This window comes from Nannospalax galili, unplaced genomic scaffold, assembly GCF_000622305.1.
Source record: "Nannospalax galili isolate Female #2095 unplaced genomic scaffold, S.galili_v1.0 scaffold192, whole genome shotgun sequence".
In the NCBI taxonomy this organism is placed as follows: domain Eukaryota; kingdom Metazoa; phylum Chordata; class Mammalia; order Rodentia; family Spalacidae; genus Nannospalax; species Nannospalax galili.
The window spans coordinates 2,134,399-2,153,077 of NW_008331810.1; the positions used below are offsets into that span (position 1 = coordinate 2,134,399).

General features: G+C 48.6%; 1 protein-coding gene across 1 annotated transcript in view; it reads right to left on the reverse strand.

Annotated features, from left to right (window-relative positions):
• Nucleotides 1-5,486: 5,486 nt before the first annotated feature.
• Nucleotides 5,487-18,679, reverse strand: part of Dscam (DS cell adhesion molecule) — a 625,182-nt gene continuing 611,989 nt past the window's right edge. Inside the window, exons 33-34 of the mRNA XM_008826928.2 lie at nucleotides 11,494-11,556; nucleotides 5,487-5,982 (exon numbers count right to left, since the gene is read on the reverse strand). Coding sequence (XP_008825150.1) covers nucleotides 5,627-5,982; nucleotides 11,494-11,556 — 419 coding nt within the window. The 3' untranslated portion in view covers nucleotides 5,487-5,626. The remainder of the gene's footprint in view (nucleotides 5,983-11,493; nucleotides 11,557-18,679) is intronic.

Sequence of the window (18,679 nt, forward strand, 5' to 3'; positions counted from 1 at the left end):
TTCAGTGTTTGGAGTTTTTACTTAGAACAAAGAAAATCACTGAAGAACTTTAGGAAGTAACTCATCTCAGTGAGTGATTCCAACAACAAGCTGAGTTTAACATTTTATTAAAAAGATTAAAATCTGCTTTATATACCAGGCTCATGAACATTTAGAACATCCCTTTGACATCTCACAGAACATCTTCACATCCACTTTTAATTGTCCTTGTAAAACATTTACCTGTTGTGCTGTTGTCTGTGTTGAAAGCTAGGCATACAAAATGAAAACTGACTAGGAAGTAACACTGGCCACTTAGACTTCCAGAGGCTCCTATATTTTCCCAGGAGGCTCCTCTCCCTCTCCCTGGGGAGTCATCAGGACTTAAGGATCTTCTGGGCCAGTCAGCTGTGCACAGATGCCCACAGCGGATGACTGTCAGAGATCCAGCCCATGGTGAGTCAGTGTGTGTTTGTGTGTGTGTGGAGTGCTGGCGTCAAGCCTCCCGGCGTACAAAAGTTCCACCCAGTATTTTTTGCTGCGATCCCGCGTGCCTTGGTAAGCCCCGTCTTGATGCATTCCTGCATCATTAAGCAGACCCAGTTTTTGTGTTCTGAAGAGAGGGTATGTGAGGAAGCCAGGCAGACAAAAGCCTTGAGGAAAGTCTCTGACAGGGATGGACGGTTGATTCCACGGTACTGGGGTCGCCTTCTTCCGTGTCTGAAGACCTTCTTTGGAAGCAGTGTGATTCTTGCTTCAGTGTACAGAGTTACTGGAAATAACAGTTCATTGACACTGAGGGGCAGCTTTTGACGCACAAACCGGAAAAATGCCACCCTCTACGTAGAGATGTAGCCTCGGCAGGACAGGAATGCTCTCCAACCACAAGGCCAGTCAGAAGGACCAGTGCAGTGCTGGGCTCAAACTACACTGAGGCGAACTCAGACCTGGCATCTCACTGGAGGGCTGTGATGGGAGAGGCACACCGGATTTGTGTTGGGCTGAGTGTTATCCGGAGAGCTGCCTTCTCCAGGCTAGGTCCTGGTTTCCATGGCCCCGGGGTTGAATCCTGGATCTAGATGTGGCACCATCTTTGTGCCCTCAGAGAAAAGGAGCTTTGTAAGACATTTCACTTTGTATCTAGGGACAGTCCCCTCTGCAGAGGCCAGCAGTGGAACCCTCAGGATGAGCGGACAGAGCGCTGAATTAGCTCTGAAGGTAGACTACTGTACCTTTGCAAAGCGTCATTGGAGATTCTGCTTGCCTTGTGATGCCAGGACAGAGCCAGGCCTACTGTCCCCAGGGACCCTTCTGAGTACTTCTCCTAACACACATAAGCGTAAGCCCTGGATGAATTTTTCTCCACGGGAGGGCTGTCTCCTTGAGACAGAACACGGTTCTCTCTGGCAGTGCTAGAGATGATAAATACCTCTTTCTTCTTGCAGTTGCTTCGAAGTCTCCAGGACACAGAGGGCTTTCGGGCTTTGTTTTCAAAGATGAAACATGCTCCCTGCCATGTGCTCAAAGTCACTTTTTCCAAGTTTTACAGTGTTCTATCTTTCTGAAGGTGAGCCATGCGGAAGAGAAAGGAACCAGCAGAGAAACAATAGAAAGAAACTGACCAACATTCCCACCAAGAACACAAAACTTTTATGGATTTCAATATGAATCTGAGCTGCAACTTGTCCCTCCAGAGCCCGGGGAAGGAGCTAGCTGAGCTCATGGCCAGTTTGGTATTGTTGAGGCTGTGTATAGTGTGAGACTCCTTCCATGCCTGCAAGTTAAGAAGGCGGCCTGTACGGTATCCTGGCTGCTGGCAGGACACAGGAGACTGGTGGGTCTCAGACTAAGGACAGTGTTAACCATAGCCCAGTGACAGCTCAAGTGCCACGTACCCACCAAGGCTCCTGGTTTGATGCCAAGCAGTCCGAGTCATGGTGTGCAGGCAGAGATATTGTGTCGAACCTGCAAATATCTGAGCCGGGGGTGCCCGTTTACACGTTCTGGAAACAAGTGAGACAGACTTCCGTTCCTATGGAGCCAACGTTCCTAGGAAGGATGGCTGAGAATAACAGTATAAAAAGCAGTAACGTTATAGAGCAAATTACATGGTAAGTCAGAAGAGCCCCAGCAGATGGGCGTGGGAATTGCTGTGCTGATATGGAGTACCTAGTGGGGTCTCACGAGGAAAGTAAGCTGGAGAGAGGGGCTGCCCCTGACCGTCTGGGTCCCAGGGACTGGTGAGGGTGTGACCACATACTTCCTATGCCTAATGTCTGGGCAACAAACTTTAAAGGAGGAATCTGGCCACCCTGCCAGCACTTTGCCTCAGAAAGAAACATGGATTTCATTATCCAGATTGGCAAGCAAACCTGCCTTGTTCAGCCCGGCCACACTGACTCTACCTTCCAAGGTCATTTGTTTTGCAAATATCCTTGGATAAACAGTGCCATCAAAGACCCTGCTCAGAAGAGGAGTGCAGAGGACCCATTCCCAACACACACTCCCCAGGGGTGGTCTGGCCCTGGGTGACCTCTTTAACCTGAAATCCAGTCCTGTCTTCAGCTCTGTGGGGCACTGTCAGTAGCTGCTGTCTGGCCTTGAGATGACCCTGGCTCACCAGGGTCAAGCACCTTTTAGGTCACCATAGGTCTTGGTTGCCTTAAACCTTTTCCTCTAGCACCTGAACAAATGCCATCCCGGAGTCCTTGGTTTAAGCCCAGTTAGTAGCAACTATATTTCCTTCAGTCAAACCTCACTTGTGTTTGATGGTCATTTTGGACGACTGACAGAGAAGAGAAGCTGTGGTCTGGCTCTGTCAACTGTGGTCTGAGAGCTGAGGTAGCATCTATGTCATGTTCTTAAGAAAGTTAAAAGGAGCCTTTCCATGTGGATCTGCCCCTTGGTTCCTTTAGATCTTTCTAGGGAACTTGGTGTCTGACAAACAAGCTCCTGGCTTCCCAATCCCAGAATGCTATGCGCCATTGATGGAAATGGATTTATTGCATCTCCTTGGCATGTCTCTGTTCTTTTCTTAAAATGGGACCAGGTCAGAAAGGCCTTAATAGAGAAACTGTCTGCTTATTTTAAGAGCAATTAAGCAATGGTGCGTTTCCTGGGTCTTAGGACAGTGCCAGGAGTCCATGGCACGGGGGTGCAGAGATCATGGCATCAGGGCTTACTGACCTAGCTCATAGATAACTTCATGCTGGTTCAGGGTTCAGTTTTTCTGTCCTTTTCCTCAGCCATGGTGGATGTGGGTAGAAGAAAAGAGTCAGGTAGACATGTAAACCAGACCAGAGGTACTGGATCCCAGAGATGGAGCCAGTAGACAGTGTCGTGAGGTTCACACAACACTCTACACATTGAGAGATGTCCTTGCTCACTTATGTAGGGGCTGTTTGATGGATTAAAGGAAACCCGGCCCATTGACCAGCTAGTTTTTCCACATTCACCTAACAGCTGTTAGCCAGAGCCTAAAGAATTGATCTGAGGTGACCATTTTAAGAGAGTGAATCTGTCTGGGGACATGGTTGATCTGATGACCTCCCCAATACAAATCAGAGATAGATGCAGAGGGAAAAAAATCACTATGAATTTTCTCATAACATCTAGTAAGGCTTTAATTCACAGCTCTGCACCCTTTGGAGACAGTAGTGCTAGGCCCATATCGGAGGCAGTAGAGAGACTTTGGATACAGTGCTTGCATGTGGAATTCATTTCAAGGCAAGAATCTTGAAAACAGTTGATTCCAGAGACAGATATGATGCCTAATCTTTTATTTTTGTACAGCGTAGAAGAAATTTCTAAGTGTGGGAAATACAGACATTTTAGACTGATGAAAGCAAGAGTCTTTCCTCAGAAGGAAGCCTTTTGTTTTGCATGTAAAAGCACACAGTGACGGGTCAAAGAAGAAACTGGCAATATAGATCGTGCATTGCACATCTCATGCACACCTCATGTTCACGGCGTCTCTAAAGCTGCAGAGTGCAGGTGGTTGGAATGGGGTCCTGATCTGGCCTGCCCGTGCTCTGGGACTGAAGATCAGGAAGCACAGGGTCTGCCTAGAAAATAAACGGAAGGAGGAAAGGATGGAAATGAATCTGGGAGGAAGGAAGCAGGGAGGATAGCAAAGAAGACTTCTGAGCACGTTCGAGATGGTACTGAGCGCATTTGTGCTGGTGGACTTCGTGAGAGCTTGCAGAGGTCTGAGGAGAGGTACTTGTGCAGAGTGTTACTGAGGGATTGGGCCGGCACGCATAGAGGCCTGGGCCTTCTTTCCTACCTATTAGAGAAGATGCCTGGCTCGGTGCCTAGAGGATGGCAGATGGCAGGTTCTTTCTGAGGTGCGCTGTGTGAGAGGCAAGGGATGAAGGATGCGGTATCTCCTGTCTGCAAGCAGACTGTCTGAGTGAGCTCCATGACAAGGCACACAGATGGAGAGGAGACAAAGCCTTATATTTTAGAGGGACACCCTTACCTGTAAACTATTTTTCCTCTTGGTGTAGTGGAGTAGCTTAGAGGCAATCTGTTTGAAGATGATCTACTGTGAAATTCTGGTCACAGAAAAGATAGGACAGATGATGGAGAGTGGAACACACGGTCATTTTCTTTATCACATAAACTGCTAAATGTGGAACATTAGAGGCCAGCAAACATCTCTCGTAAAGAGCCAGAGAATACTCTAGGCTTTGTAAGTCATCCCGCTTCTCTTGTAAGCACCTAACTCGCCATCACGGCACGAAAGCAACCACAGGTAATGTACAAATGAGGTATATGGCCTTTGGTCTTCTTCCAATACAACTTTATTGACAAACAACAGTTGGGCCATGGTCTGCTGAGCCTCTTTAGTGAGGGGCTTAGAATACTGGATGGACCAGATTGCCTTTTGTGCAGTTCCTTCTTTTCTCTTCCCAGAGAAATCTGAGTTGTTTAGAGCTTAGTGTCTGGTTTATTAGATTGGGCCCTGGGTCCAAACATTTTGTTAGCAACACCAATATCAGCAGGAAAAAGACCCAAGTAATCGGTGGGACACAGCAGACAGGGAAATGAAGGCAGACTTTCTCTTTTATTTCTCTTAGACAAAATGCAAAGTGTCTCATCAAATTAAAAAATAAACAAAAAGAAAACCGAATGGATCCCCCCACCCCTCACTGACGTCACTCACCCTAATTAACAACAGAAGATCAAATTGAGGGCCTGGTTCCTAGTGGGAAAGAAAGGTGTGTAAAGGTGACCCAAGCCGTCCCCTGCCCCCAAATCAATGTTTTTCTTAAATTCACAAATAGGCTAATGTTCCCCCCATTTCCTCTCTTGACTCTTGTGTGCTAGAACTTCAGTCAGAAGAAGGTTAACGAGTCCCCCATGCACCTTGTAGAAAATCAGTAAAAATGCGCTAGCCCGTGAAGATCATAAAACTGGACTCTTTCCCCAAAAATCAGATGCCCAGGCAGATGGAGCTCACACTCAGACGGAAAAAAAGCAGGAGAGTCTTTGCACTGTCTGTGATTTCAGTATTTTCTTTTTTTTTTTTAATATATTTTGGCAATTTTCTTTAATTATAAATATTGGAATTCCGTAAAAAAAAGGTAGCTTTGATTGGATTGTTTAAATTGTATTTACAACCGCTGTCCAGCCATGCTGTTTGTTATACCAGGGTGTAAGACTTTGCGTAGGGATTGTTTCCTTTCAAATGGCCCCGAGAGTCGAGCAGTGATTCTTGGGAGCTGCTCATTTTAGCCGCCTGTCCCAGCTCTGCCCCCTCTCGCTGAGGTAATGTGGCCACGGCCCCTTGCTGCCACAACTGTTGTCCTTCTCTGGTGGAAGAGGTTGAGGAGGAGGCCTCCATGGGGGTGGGCTCAAGGACCGTGGGGCGCTTCAGGGTCCGACTTTTCTGGGGTTCCAAGCACGCTTGTCCTAAACTCAGGTCCCTGCTGGTGCCCGGTGCCCCCCGGTTTAACAAGAAGTCCATTCGAAGGTATGGTGGCAGATGTATGAGGTCGCCTGGGAACAAACACAGACATTCAGTCAGCTTCCTCACTTAGCAGGGCAGAGCGCCCTTGGGAACCCACAGTAGGTACTTGGGGCTACAGAAAGAACCCTGACTGTGGGGGTGCATTTCTTAACACAGTTATTGGCACTCCCCGCAAGGGCAGGTGGAATGGTCCTTACACCTGTCCCCTATGGGCCTGAAGAGCCAGCGTCTCCACAGAATACTAACTCTGATTTTACAATGTCACGTGCTACCCAAAGAACTGGAACTATCAAGATCCAGACACCCTCACCAGATGGACAACATAGGTTAGAGGGGACGTGTCTGCTGGGTACAAACTGTGGGACCGAACCATGTGATTGGAAGTGTGGGGTGCCCAGGGCTAGAGGACAGAGCCAGGGACACTAAGGAAAGGGATCTCTCACTCTATACTCTTGGCAATCTATGGAGTCATGTGACTTTGGAGGACTGAGGTGAAGACACCCAGTTTCCTCAACCAAGCCTTGTCTACCTGCTGAACAACTCCTCTGTGTCCTGTGTTGGCTGTACTGCGGTAGAGACCAGAACAGCTTAGTTCATCAGTGAACTATTTCCTTTGGCATTTATGGTGCTATAGCATTTACCCTCTGGTGTCCTTCAAGAGTATCTGCTTTGGGGAGAAAGGCTGGTTGATGGCCAGCCTCCCCCGAACCCCCACGTGTGAAGGCTTCCTTTCCTCTGTGTGGGGTCTCCTGGTACAACAAGGCAGGGTTACCCTGGCAACCTTTTCTGCCCAGTACCGTCTCTGTGATGTCCCGACCTGACTACAGCTTTCTCAGAAAAGCACTCTTCCTCCCTTCAGGCCTCAGCCCTGCATGCTGGGTCCTATAGTCTTCTCCGACTCCCCCTCTCAGTTCTCTACAGGAGAATTCTCTACCTTGGCATCTACTTTGTGTTAAACCTGAACCCACTGACATGCAGCTTTCAAGTCCTGAAATCGTTGCACGGAAGGTCACGCCTGGCTTTAGTGGCCACGATCAGTGGTGTCTTCCTGGTCCTCGGATGATGGAATGATGGCAGCATTGATGCTATTCTCGTTCTCTGTACTGTCCTCAGCCTTGGCACTGTGGTCTCCCAGCTGCCTCCGCAGCTCTGAGTAGCACACCACCCTTCACTCTCCTATCCTGGATCCCTTCCTTCCTCACCCCACAACACCGAGCTTTCCCAGGGCCCGTTCTTAGCCTCCCTTGGGAGGTCTAGTTGCTATATCATCTTCCCAGGCCGTTCTCTCCCGAGTCCCAGACATGGACTCTAGAAACTTTGCTAGACATCTGCACACGGATGTCCACCTTGAATTTCAAATGCCACAGCCTGCAAATTCAGGTCACAAAGGCCAGTCTTCACCCAAGATACCCTTTTCCCTGGTGTCTCTCAATGGCATCCCGCCAGACATTAAAACCTGGCTTCCTAACACCTTCCTTCCTGGTTACTCCACTGGATTCATTTCTATCTCCAACTCCATAACTCTAGATGGAGTCATTAGTCCATCCTGCCACCCCCTTGGAGGTATCCGTGTGCTGAAGGCAAGTCTCCCGGAGGCGGCTTGAAAGCCACAGTCTGTAGGCTGAGCTGGGCTCAGCCTGGCCCTCCGTGTCCACTGTCTTGGAACAGACACTGATCATTATCCATCCCCGGACCTCCTGCCTTTCCCATTTCAAGACACACACAGGCAAGGGCTGTTTGTGCAGCAGGCTGAGATGATCAGGGCTCTTCCTGGCTGTGTTCAGGCCTGAGGAGCTCGCCATCCTGACACACACACCAGGTGAGCAGCTCAGCCAGGAGACTGGGATGGGGGTGTGTGCAGTTCTGAAGCTGAGAGGCCAGGCAGGAGGACGTGCAGAGGAAAGAGAAAGGATGATGGCCTGAGCTCAGAGGGCAGCTAGGGGATGCGGGAGAGGAATGGAGTTGAGACATGAAGGAGGCTGGAGGAAGAGAAGGGTGGCTCTGCTGTAAGCCCCTCTCAGGCATAAGTTCTGGAAATAGGGTGGGTAGTGCATTGTGCTATGGTTGAATGTGGTTTAACTGTGTCCTACAAAGCCTTGCGTGTTGTTGCAGGCTAGGTGTTCAGTGTGGTGATGGGAGGTGGTGGAGTTGTTAAGAGATGCAGCCTGGTGGGCTCTCCTTGGCTGGGAATGTAGGGTCCCAGTCTCTTATTGGCTCCCTGTTGTGAAAGGCGATTTCTTTGTCTCATATATTCTTGGACTTCCAGCGTCCGCCCTCACCAGAGCCAGGGCAATGCTTTTTAGAGTCTTAGTATCCAACAGTGAGTTAAATCAGCATCTTTTCTTTATAAATTTAAATTGCCTTGGGTATTTTGTTATATTGACACAACCAAACAAACAAATCACTAAGTATGAAAAGGTACACAAGAGACTCTGGTAAAACAGACAAAGGGCTTGGTTTCAGACGTTTGACTTTGGGGTGGTTGGGGATCCCCAACAGGAAATATGTAGTGGGCTGCTAGCTCAACAGTATCACCAGCACAACTCATCCCTCACAAGATGGCTGAAAATTCCTGTTTCTTTTTTTTCAAAATATTCTTGATATTCCTTATTTTCCAACAAATTCAAGGTCATCCATCTAGATTTCTCCATCCAGCTTGCTGGTGCTGGATGGTGCTGGTAAGAGGAGAGTTGTGTCCAGACAGGGATAAACCCAGAGTCCCAGAGGGTTCCCCCCGCCTTTCCCTATCATCAACGGAATGGAAGGGAGAGACTACAGTTTCTGCTGTCAAGCTCCTGGAAATAATGAAAACCAAGACAGGCACTAGAAAAGCATTTGAGGGAGTACTTTTTTTTCCAGAATGATATTAATTTCTTAGCTTGTTCTCCCTTAGAAAAAAGGCAGGATGAGCTTATTCTTGGGAAATTTGCAAAATGATTTGTGTCTGAATTATACAGATGTGCTACTTGGTGTTCACAGTGTGAAGACCCTCTCATTTCCTTACTGGCTTCTGTAGGGCGTCTTGACCCCATTAGGGGCTGATGAGGAATTACGTGGTTTTATTAGGAACCACAATCTGTCATTCATTCAAGTGACCAGGCCACCTCTGGGTTGGGCTCTCTCCAATCTAACACTCTCTGTATCCATGCAGGCTTCACACTGAGGACCGAATCCTGCAGAAGCCCAAAATGCTTTGACCACGAACCTCTGGGAGAGAAATGACACAACCTGCTATCCTTGTGAACAGGGTTTTGGCCACTTGCTGCAGCAGAAGGCCACTGCTGCAGACACTAATGAGAAAGGAACGTGAGGATGACCTTTAATCCTGAAAAAAGCAGGAGGATTTAATTTTTTAAAATGAAGTCTTATGGCATTGAAAATTGCTTATCTTCATGACTGGGTATGCTCTTCAGTCTTCTCTATCAAAGGATTAATTGTTTGGAAACAAATATGAAAACATTAGCAGAGCTGTCATTTAGAGATGAAAGGGAGGGGCTGGGGAAATGGCTCCATGGAAAGAGTTCTTGCCATGTAAATGTGAAGGGACTGTAATGCCAATCCCCAGAACCCAGGAAAATGCTTGGGGTGCGGCAGCCTGTCTGTAATCCCAGGGCTCTACAGGTGGATCCTCAGAATCTGCTGGCTGCTGGGACTAGCTGCATTGGTGCGCTCCGGGGCCACATGAAAGCTCCTGCCTTAATGAATATGGAGGGGAGTGACCGAGGAAGACACCTGATGACAACCTTGGGCCTCTACGTACACATAAGCACCTACACACGGGGAAACACATACGTACACACATGGACATACCCCCCCACATACGCATTCAAAATAAATTGGGAAATTCTTCTTCAATGTGAGGAAACGTTGCTGTGTGAATCTGTGTACACTATCTGACCACTTTTGAAATGTGAGTTTTATATATCCAATTCCCTAATAGGGGTTATTTGTCTCTTCCTAAGCATCAAAAAGCAAATTATATTCATTTTCCCCTTTATTCAATTATGTGATTTTTTAAATTGTGTTGTTTCAGTGTTTGAAACAGGTGGAACATATTCATTCCAGTAATTCAAGGTTAAGAACACGGACCCAGCTTCTGAGACCTGACTCAGTCTTGCATGCTCAAGGCAGTCTTCACCCTTACCAGATGCTCAGGCCATATCCACGAATTCCCTGACAAGCCTAGAGCATCTCAGTTTCAACCATATACTGCTCTGGTCTTGGACTGGACAGAACAAAACAAGCATGCTTGAGATAAAACACAACGACCTGGGTCAGGCCGAGGAGATAGCTCAATGGCTAAAGGCCCTTGCCACCAAGTCTGGTGTCTTGAGTTTGCGTCCCAGGACCCACATGGTGGAAGGGGAGAGTGGAATCCCACAAGTTGTTGTCTGACCTACACGCACACAATAAATAATAAATGGTTTGAAAACAACACCCATGGTCTCTGTCCTTGTCCACTGGGTTCTCACAATCGGTGTCATGTTCAAGAAGGTCTGGGAGGTAAAGTTTGGTGAGAAATGCAGATCCTTGGTAACGGTCACCACTCAGCATCACATCTTTGCAGGCAGGTTTGTGAAACAGCTCTGAACCTCTAAGGAACCAGAGTTATGGGCAGAGTTCTATGATGTTACAGGCTGGCTCTCCTGTGTGAAGTTACAGGAGCGTCTTCTGGACAGTGTGCTTCTGATTAGAACTCGAGTAGCTCTTTTGGCTACATGAATGTGGAAAATGAGCACTCTCAAAAATTCATGTGCTTACAGGGAAGAAGGCACCAGAGTAGCTGGTGGGGAGCTTTGTTTATTACAAGCACTTTATGTCCATTAAATCTCAGCCCACATGCTAGTTTAAATACCAGTTGGGAGACTGGATTTTCTAGACGTCTGTTCAGATCCCAGGTTCCTCAGATGCCCACACATGTCAAGACAACCCATGAAATTATAGCTCCAGAAAGAGAAAAGTGGGGGGGGGAGCTGTGGTGGACAGTGGGACACCCACTTTTCTTACCCCCCGCCTGCCTTCCACCTGTCTGTCTCCTACAATCCTGACTCCAGTCCTGACAACTCCCAGGGGAGACTGGGAGTTCTGTGTCAGGCTGGTGTAGCTCTGGGCTAGGCTGCCTCATTCCTAAGATGAGAAGAATTAGCCTCTACCATGGAGGGCTGTGGTGAGGACTCCACTAGCTAGCCCATATGCAAGTTTCAAGATAGGTCAACAGTCTAGGCTCAGGGGTTGAGGTCTGCTGGAAGGAGAGGGTTGGCTAGTATCTCCCCAAGTTCACAACTCTTTCCCCAGAAACTCTGAGTGTGGCCTCACTTGGAGATGGAATGAGGTGATCTCACAGATGACCATCTGGATTTAATGTGGGCTTTAAATCCAGTGATGTGTCTCTATAAGAACCAGGCAGAGGGACATGGGCAGCACAGAGACACAGGGGAGAGTGCCATGTGGGAATGGAGGAGAGACCGGGGAGATGCAGCCGTAAGCCCAGGGTCAATGGAGCCTCCAGAGCTGGGAAGTGGCCAGGAATGTGCTCTTACCTAAAGCCCTCAGAGGAACATTTGTCAGCTGGTGTCTTGACTTTGAACTTCTGGTCTCCAGAACTGTGAGAGAATAAATCTGTTTTAAGCTACTAAGTTTGTTGTGACTTGTCACAGCAGTCTCAGGAAACTGACTCTGGTATCTTTTCTTCTTGGCTGTGATGGGCTTAGGGTCTCCCCATCCTCAGCCACAGTCCTATTGGTCACTTCTGAGGTCACCTCCACAGGCCAAGTGAAAAGGAAAGAACTTTTCCTGAGGAGCTACAGAGAGCTGTGGCTTGCTATGCTCAGAGAAGTTTGGGTGAAGCTGGTATCATGTCTTCCCTCCTTCATTCTCTATTAAGCCCAAGCCAGAGTCACTTGCCTGGTCCTCCATCTCTGCACGAACAGACACTCATCTACCTGGCCCCAAAGACAGCCCAGGGTTTGGCCAGCAGTGTTCACTGGACCCAGCCTCCTGACACTCCCGGATGCCCCAGGAGAGCAGCATCCTCTTTGAAGCCTCTGACTCCACAGGAAGCGATATTCCCCACCCTGGTCAGCCAGCATGCTCTCGTGCTCCTCACACGTTTGAAGGTAGCAGTGACCAGCAGTTCAAGGGCCCGGAACTGGAGAGGGATGTGCTGCTGCCTCTGCCAGGTTCGCGTGCCCTGGGAGCCTGCGCGTCGTCCTGTGTGGGAACTGGCACTACACAGACACCCAGAGTCAAAGCCCAGTCCTCACACTGAAGAAAAAGCCAGGTACAGTACAACTGTTGGATAGTGCCAGGAGCACTTACAGGTGACATTACCTCACCTCGTCCTCCTGGCTTCTCACTGCCCCCTCCCTCCCCCTCCCTCCCCCTCCCCCCTCTCCTTTCTTCTCCCCTTTTCCTCCTCTTCCTCCTCATCCTTTCTCTATCCTTTCTGTTTTGTTTTCCTTGGGCTGGAATTTTCATCCATGAAATCAAAGGCACTCATAAGGACAAAACACACGGGCAGGAGAGGGAGACAGCCTAGTGCAAGGTGGCACTCAGGAGACAGGTCACAGACATCCAACAGAGTGTCTATGGACATCATCCATCCATCCATCTATTGAGGAGAGAGGGAGAGACAGGAGGGGGTGAGAGGGAGAGGGAGGGGGGAGAGAGGAGAGAGAGAGAGAGAGAGAGAGAGAGACAGACGGTGGTGCAGCTGCACCCCAGGCATCAGATCTGGGCTCCCGTCCATATCCTCTGTCCACTTTGGGTCTGCTCACCCCACTGCCTACACATCTTGCTTCCTCCAAGTCACCTCAACCCGGTTAGTGTCTCCTCCCCAAACCAAGCAGGAACACAAACTTGATGGTAGAGGCTGGGCCTTTGAGACACAATCCACCACTGACTTGGATTGCTTTGAAGTGCACATTTACAGCCCAACAAGCCCACTGCACTCCGATCCTGAGGTCCAGGCCTGTGTCTGATAACAGTGAGACACCAGGAGGAGGGGGAGGCACCTATGGGAAGGAGATCTGGGGAGAGCAGAGCTGAGACTGAGATGCTGACTGTGCCTTTGTGGCTGAGATGGGTGCAGCTGGGTATGAGGTGAGAGGACATGGAGACACTCACGGGAGAAGGAGGAAGACACAGGGACCCGAGAGGTGGATGCACACAGAGGGGTGGGAATAGCCACAGAGAGACAGAAACAGAAGTTAGAGACAGAGTCACAGGTGGGGGGAAGCAACAGGAAACAGCCCGTTCTCTGACTCACAGGGGACAGCGACAAGGGGGGGGTACTGAAATTTTAAATTATTTTTATTTTGTGTATATGACTGTATTGCCTGCATGTATGTAAGTGCACATGTGTCATGTAATGCCCACGGAGGTCAGAAGAGAGGGTCAGATTTCCCTGGAACTGGAGTTACAGACAGTGGTTAGCTGCCATGTGTGTGCTGGGAATCGAACCCAGGTCCTCTGCAAGAGCAGCCAGTGCTCTTAACCACCAGGCCATCTCTCCAGCCCTGAAAAGTGGGTATGATGAGAATCATGGGTCGGCCTCTTCTCAGCTTCAGAACACGCATGACGCCCCAGCACAACCCACTCATTCAGGGCTCTGCTCCTCGCTCTCTCCCCACAGGCCTCTCTGCACTCTGCTTCCCCACCAGCAGGAGGCCAGGCCTGGGATTTGCCTCATGCAACAGGAAGGAGGGCACTTTGGTATTATGTCTTGTTATCTGATACACTGTTTCGTTTGTCAGGGCCCCATCAGTGACATCAATGTCTACAGATTAAATAAACCAGCACTGATTTCTTCCCGAGAGGATGGAGTTAGAAAACCTGTGGTGGAAGTCGGTGTGCATACCTCATCTCCAACCATGACCTGGGCCAGTTGTGATAGACCACATAAGCATCCAGTCCCGATAAGTGATTCTTCACTGATCTGGACCTTGGCCCTGCGGGCATGTGATGAAGTCAGGATGTGGCAGCAGGGGCTCAGGGGAGGTATGCTACAGGTATCTGTGGGTCAGAGGCTAGGGCTCAGCTATAATGCATAAGCCCCAACCCCCCCCCCGCCCCAGCCCCTTGCACCACAAACGGCCACCCTGCCTCAGATACTAACAGTGCTGCTGTTGACAGCCCTCGGTTTAGACAGTGAAAGTTCACAAATTTCCAAGCAGATCCTTCTTCCCTTTCAATTCTACTTGGGATGTACTGAACTCAACCTGTTTAAGACATTGTCCTCTTCAGCCCAGCAGCCCACAGGACCTATATAACAGTGTCACCTCCACACAAGACCATGAGAAGGTGGGTCTGACAGAGTGGTCAGAGACAAAACCCGTGTGTTTCTCCCACTGAGCCTGGTGTGGTGGCTGCTGAGTGACAGTGGTTTGCATCTCTGTACTAAAATCCACCTGTGCTTCCAAACAGCTCTGGGACCCCCCAGAGCTCCACAGCTGTCTTTAGTTAAATGGAGGGGGCACCGGACTTGCAGTCTAGCAGAGTCTTTCTTAGGCTCGAAGTTATCTCACTTAAGACACCATGGGTAAAGTATGTCTGCATGGGGAATTGTATGGTAAGTATATAAGAAGTGAATTCATGCTGGGGCTGAACACTTATAGGCAGGGGTATGCATTTCAACTGCCTCTTCTCTAGTGCAATAGGTACTTAGTTGAGAGATAGGATATTCTGAAAAGAGCGAGCCAAGGACAGAGAATGCCCTATTCCAACATGGCTTCATGTGATTTCTGACAGTGCCTCATTCTAATGCAGCCTGACATGCAATAAGATGACAGGAAAATGCTTCCACAGAGTGATGAGGAGGGTAAGTGCATCGCAACTCTCAAGGGCCCAAAGTGCCCCCAGGAAAAAGGAGTTTCCATCAATTTCTAACAAGGTCTGATGGCTGTGCTTGGACAGGACTGGATATTGATACAGAAGTAATAAGTAAAGGATATTTAGACCTTGAATTCCAAAAAAGAACACAGACACAGGTCTTGCAACAGGACTGTAAAGTCAAGAAGCCCATTACCAAAACAGAGTGTGGAGTCCACCCTCACTAGAGGCAGACAGGACCTAACACATTTTAGTTTAATATTGATGTCGCAGCATAGTAACGAAAACTTGTCAGTGAATCGCTCCAGGTAAACGCATCTTCACTCTCAAACAGCAACCAGGAAAAACTCTAAATAAATAATGGGACATCGATATCAGAGGGCCTGGCTTTTGGGCTCGGTTACCACTCTTGGCTTGCGTTCCGGAGTCTTCATGCATTTTTTAAGGATATGTTGATACTGTGATCTTCCTATTGGTGGCGAACTTTAAATACCACCCCGAGGAATGGGGTAGGACTTTGAGGTGGTCACAGCTCGAGTCTTCAGAAGTAAAGCAGTTTTATATCAAAGCAGGATTGGCCTTTGGACGAGCTTAGCACTCGTGAGCTGGGGTGCTGGATCACCCACTGGCAAAGGACACGAAGCTCAAAGGCAGATCCATGCCCCACAGGAGACTCTCTAGGGAAACACATACTGGCAAATGACCCAAATGGGAGCTGGCAGGTTATACTTGTGTAGGGTCACGAAGCTAGCTGAAGCGTCTCAGCAACTCAATATCATCAGTTGCGATGTACCTGACTCCACCCAACAGGAAGGGCTAACACAGACTGAAGGGAGACAGTTCAGTCTAACCTCTTGCAGAAGGCCAGAGGCTGGAAACTTGAGACCATGGGCAAAGGTTGGCAAGGGAGACAGGGCTGGTTCCTTGGAGTCTTGCTTGTCTCTGTCTTGAGAGCAGCAGGAAGCCACAGAAAGGCTCCACTGTTACATGGCTTGAAATCATGTCATGTTTTGTTTTGTTTTTTCCCCAGTCAGGGACCAGGCTGTATTAGAATGAGGCACTGCCAGAAATCACATGGAGCCATGTTGGAATGGCTCTGTCCTTGGCTCACTCTTTTCAGGATATCCTATGGGCTTTCATGATGCTGATCACACAATCTCACTGGGCTGCAGTCATGCATGTGTGCGTGCATGTGGATGTGTTCCTAGGAATGCCTCTCTTCCATATACTGGGTTTTCACTTACTTCTTGAGCGTTTTCAAGATTTATCTGTATTGTATCTTTAGGACCATTTTTCTGGTTTTGTCTGTGATGCACTATTGGGATACACCAATGAGATAGAGGGGATACTGAATCACACATTAAAACTTTTATGACGGGGTAATACTTGGTATCTTTCTATACTGATGGTATTCTGTCAATAGTGGTGCCACATGTTTGCATTCTGACAGGGTCTTTCTGGACACACAGTGAACTATCAGTCACTGTACTGAGTCTTTTTGCTTGTCTTCTGTAGCAGAGGACTCTGAGAACTGCCCCTGGTCACTCAAGGGGCACAGGTAGCCCTCCCATCTCTACCTGACTGGCCTATTAAGGTGCAGGCCTCCTCAAAACTTAATAACCCCTGAGAAACTGGTAAAACCTAAAACAACAATTGTAACTAAACTTTAGCAAATGAACTGATAAAACAGCAAGCTGTCTACTGGGAATCAGAAGTCAAAGAAAAGGCGGTTAGAGCCAAGAAGACACATGCAGCATGAGAGGGAAAGGCCAACCAACGGCCCAAGCGACAGTGCTATTGGCAAGGTTAGAGCCTCAGGGACAAGAGGCTCCTCCTGAAATCAGGGACAGAGAGAAATGGACAGGGAGGTAGTGGTAAAAGACCCAAGAATATGGTACCAAGAATATGGTACCAAGAATATGGTACTAAGCTTCTATTTCAGGGAAATGTGCTTAGACCTCCAGGAATGAGACCTTTGCGATTGAGTCTTTCCATCACGAATGCGTTTAGGGTCATTGGCTGGGAATCCTAGGAAAGTCCATAATAAGTAGAGCTGCAAATGCCCACTGGAGAGATTTGGTTTCTAGGAAGGAGCTGAATGAGAACCCTTCACCACTTAGGTCTGCAGAGTGGGAGAAAGCAGTGCAAGGCTCTGTCCGCTGGCCCAGCGGCTTCTGACCTGAAATCCCCTTGGGGGCATATGGAAGTTTGCCTGTGTTTGGGCAGTTCAGATGAATCTCCGTGCTCCATGTGGAGAACACCAAGCTCATTCCTGCCTCCAGCCTGAATCTTTGCTCTTCCCTCTGCTTAGACCCCAGTGCTACAGGGGCTCAGCTCTCCCCTCACATCTGTTACACCTGATTGTTTCTGAGAAACCTTCTAGGACCATCTTTTCAAATGCCCCCTGCTGGATTTTACTCCTTTCCAAAGCTGGATCTTCTCCAGCACTTGCCACGTCCAGGAGCTGTGCTGTTGGCTTACATGACTATCTCCGTTGGGGAAGGGGCGCTCTTTCAAGGTGGGGTCTTTGCTGGTCTCATGTGCTACCACATATTCAATATAAGCCCAAGGTATGTGTCAGACACACAATAAACTATCTTACAGGAAGAAAAGCAAGAGGCAAGTGTTCCCAGGAAGGCAGTGTCCCGACACTTAGAGCGTGTATGTATGCACACACTTGTGGATATAAACTCATGTATGCGTGCCCGTGCATGCATGTGGATACTGATGCTTGTGTGCATGTTCCCATGCATCTGTTGGTGTGTGTGTGTGTGTGTGTGTGTGTGTGTGTCCATGTACGCACAAACATATAGGTATCAAAGCTATTTGCACTTGAAAAGCGACCCTTTTCATAGATATTGGGATATCATTCATGGCTTAAATTTCAAAGCTGAGTCTTAGAAAGGAAGAGGATGTGAACCTTGGTGTTTGGGTCTCTAGCTATCCACAGGAGAAGGGGTGGTAAGGAGGCCCAGTTGCCTGAGGGAACTTAAATGTGAAACCTTGGCTTTCAGGGGAGTAGTGATCAGATGGTTTACCTGGGGAATGTGGAATGGCAGCCCTCAGTGTGAGGGAGGCTCAGGGAGTGGATACTAGGGTGTCAACCTCTTGCCACTGAAGATTTTTGGAGATTAAGGAACTGATATAAGAGCCCTGTGACTTCTGAGAGGGAAAGCGGCATGCTCGTGATGGCCTAGGTCAGAACAGTGCTGGCCTGTGTAGAGGAGAGGTCGTCCTTGATGCAAGCTCCTGTGTAGGCCTGGGGTACTGCCCCACCCTCTGCTCTCAGTGCTCAAACTCACACACCCAGGAGCGGGTGATGTACGGGATAAACGACTCCTAAAATTATAACCCAGCAACTGCTTCAAATTGCTGTTTATCCAGCGGACTAAGTAGCAACAAGCTGAGGGAGTAGGGTACTCAGCAGCTGGGAAACCTCCAAGGCAGCTGTGCTGGGGGGCTGGGTTGGATGACGTCAGGGCCAGCTAAAGAGAGTGCAGGTGCAGACACCTCCAGGGTCTTGGTTTCCTCAGAGCTGCTGGGCCAAGCAAATGAGGGTGGTATTTGGAGCGCTGAGTTGATTTAAATGGCTTCTGTGGTCTATCTCAGGCTAAACATGATGAATAAAGAGGTCGCACTCCAAAAGTACCAGAGCCTGGCTCAAAATACTCATGAGACCAGGAAGGAGGCAGCCCAAGGGTGGAGTGGCCTTAAACCTCCCAGCAGCTGGACAGAGCCACAGATTTTTGAGTTTGTGGCTTTTCTGAAAAGATGAAGTAGCTACCCATGATTTTAAAAAAAATCACGTTCTAATAATTTGCTTAGAGTGCACATGTCCTAAAATTTCAATAATAAAATCTAAGGCTAGATTCTGATGCCTGTCTTGTAGCGAGCCAC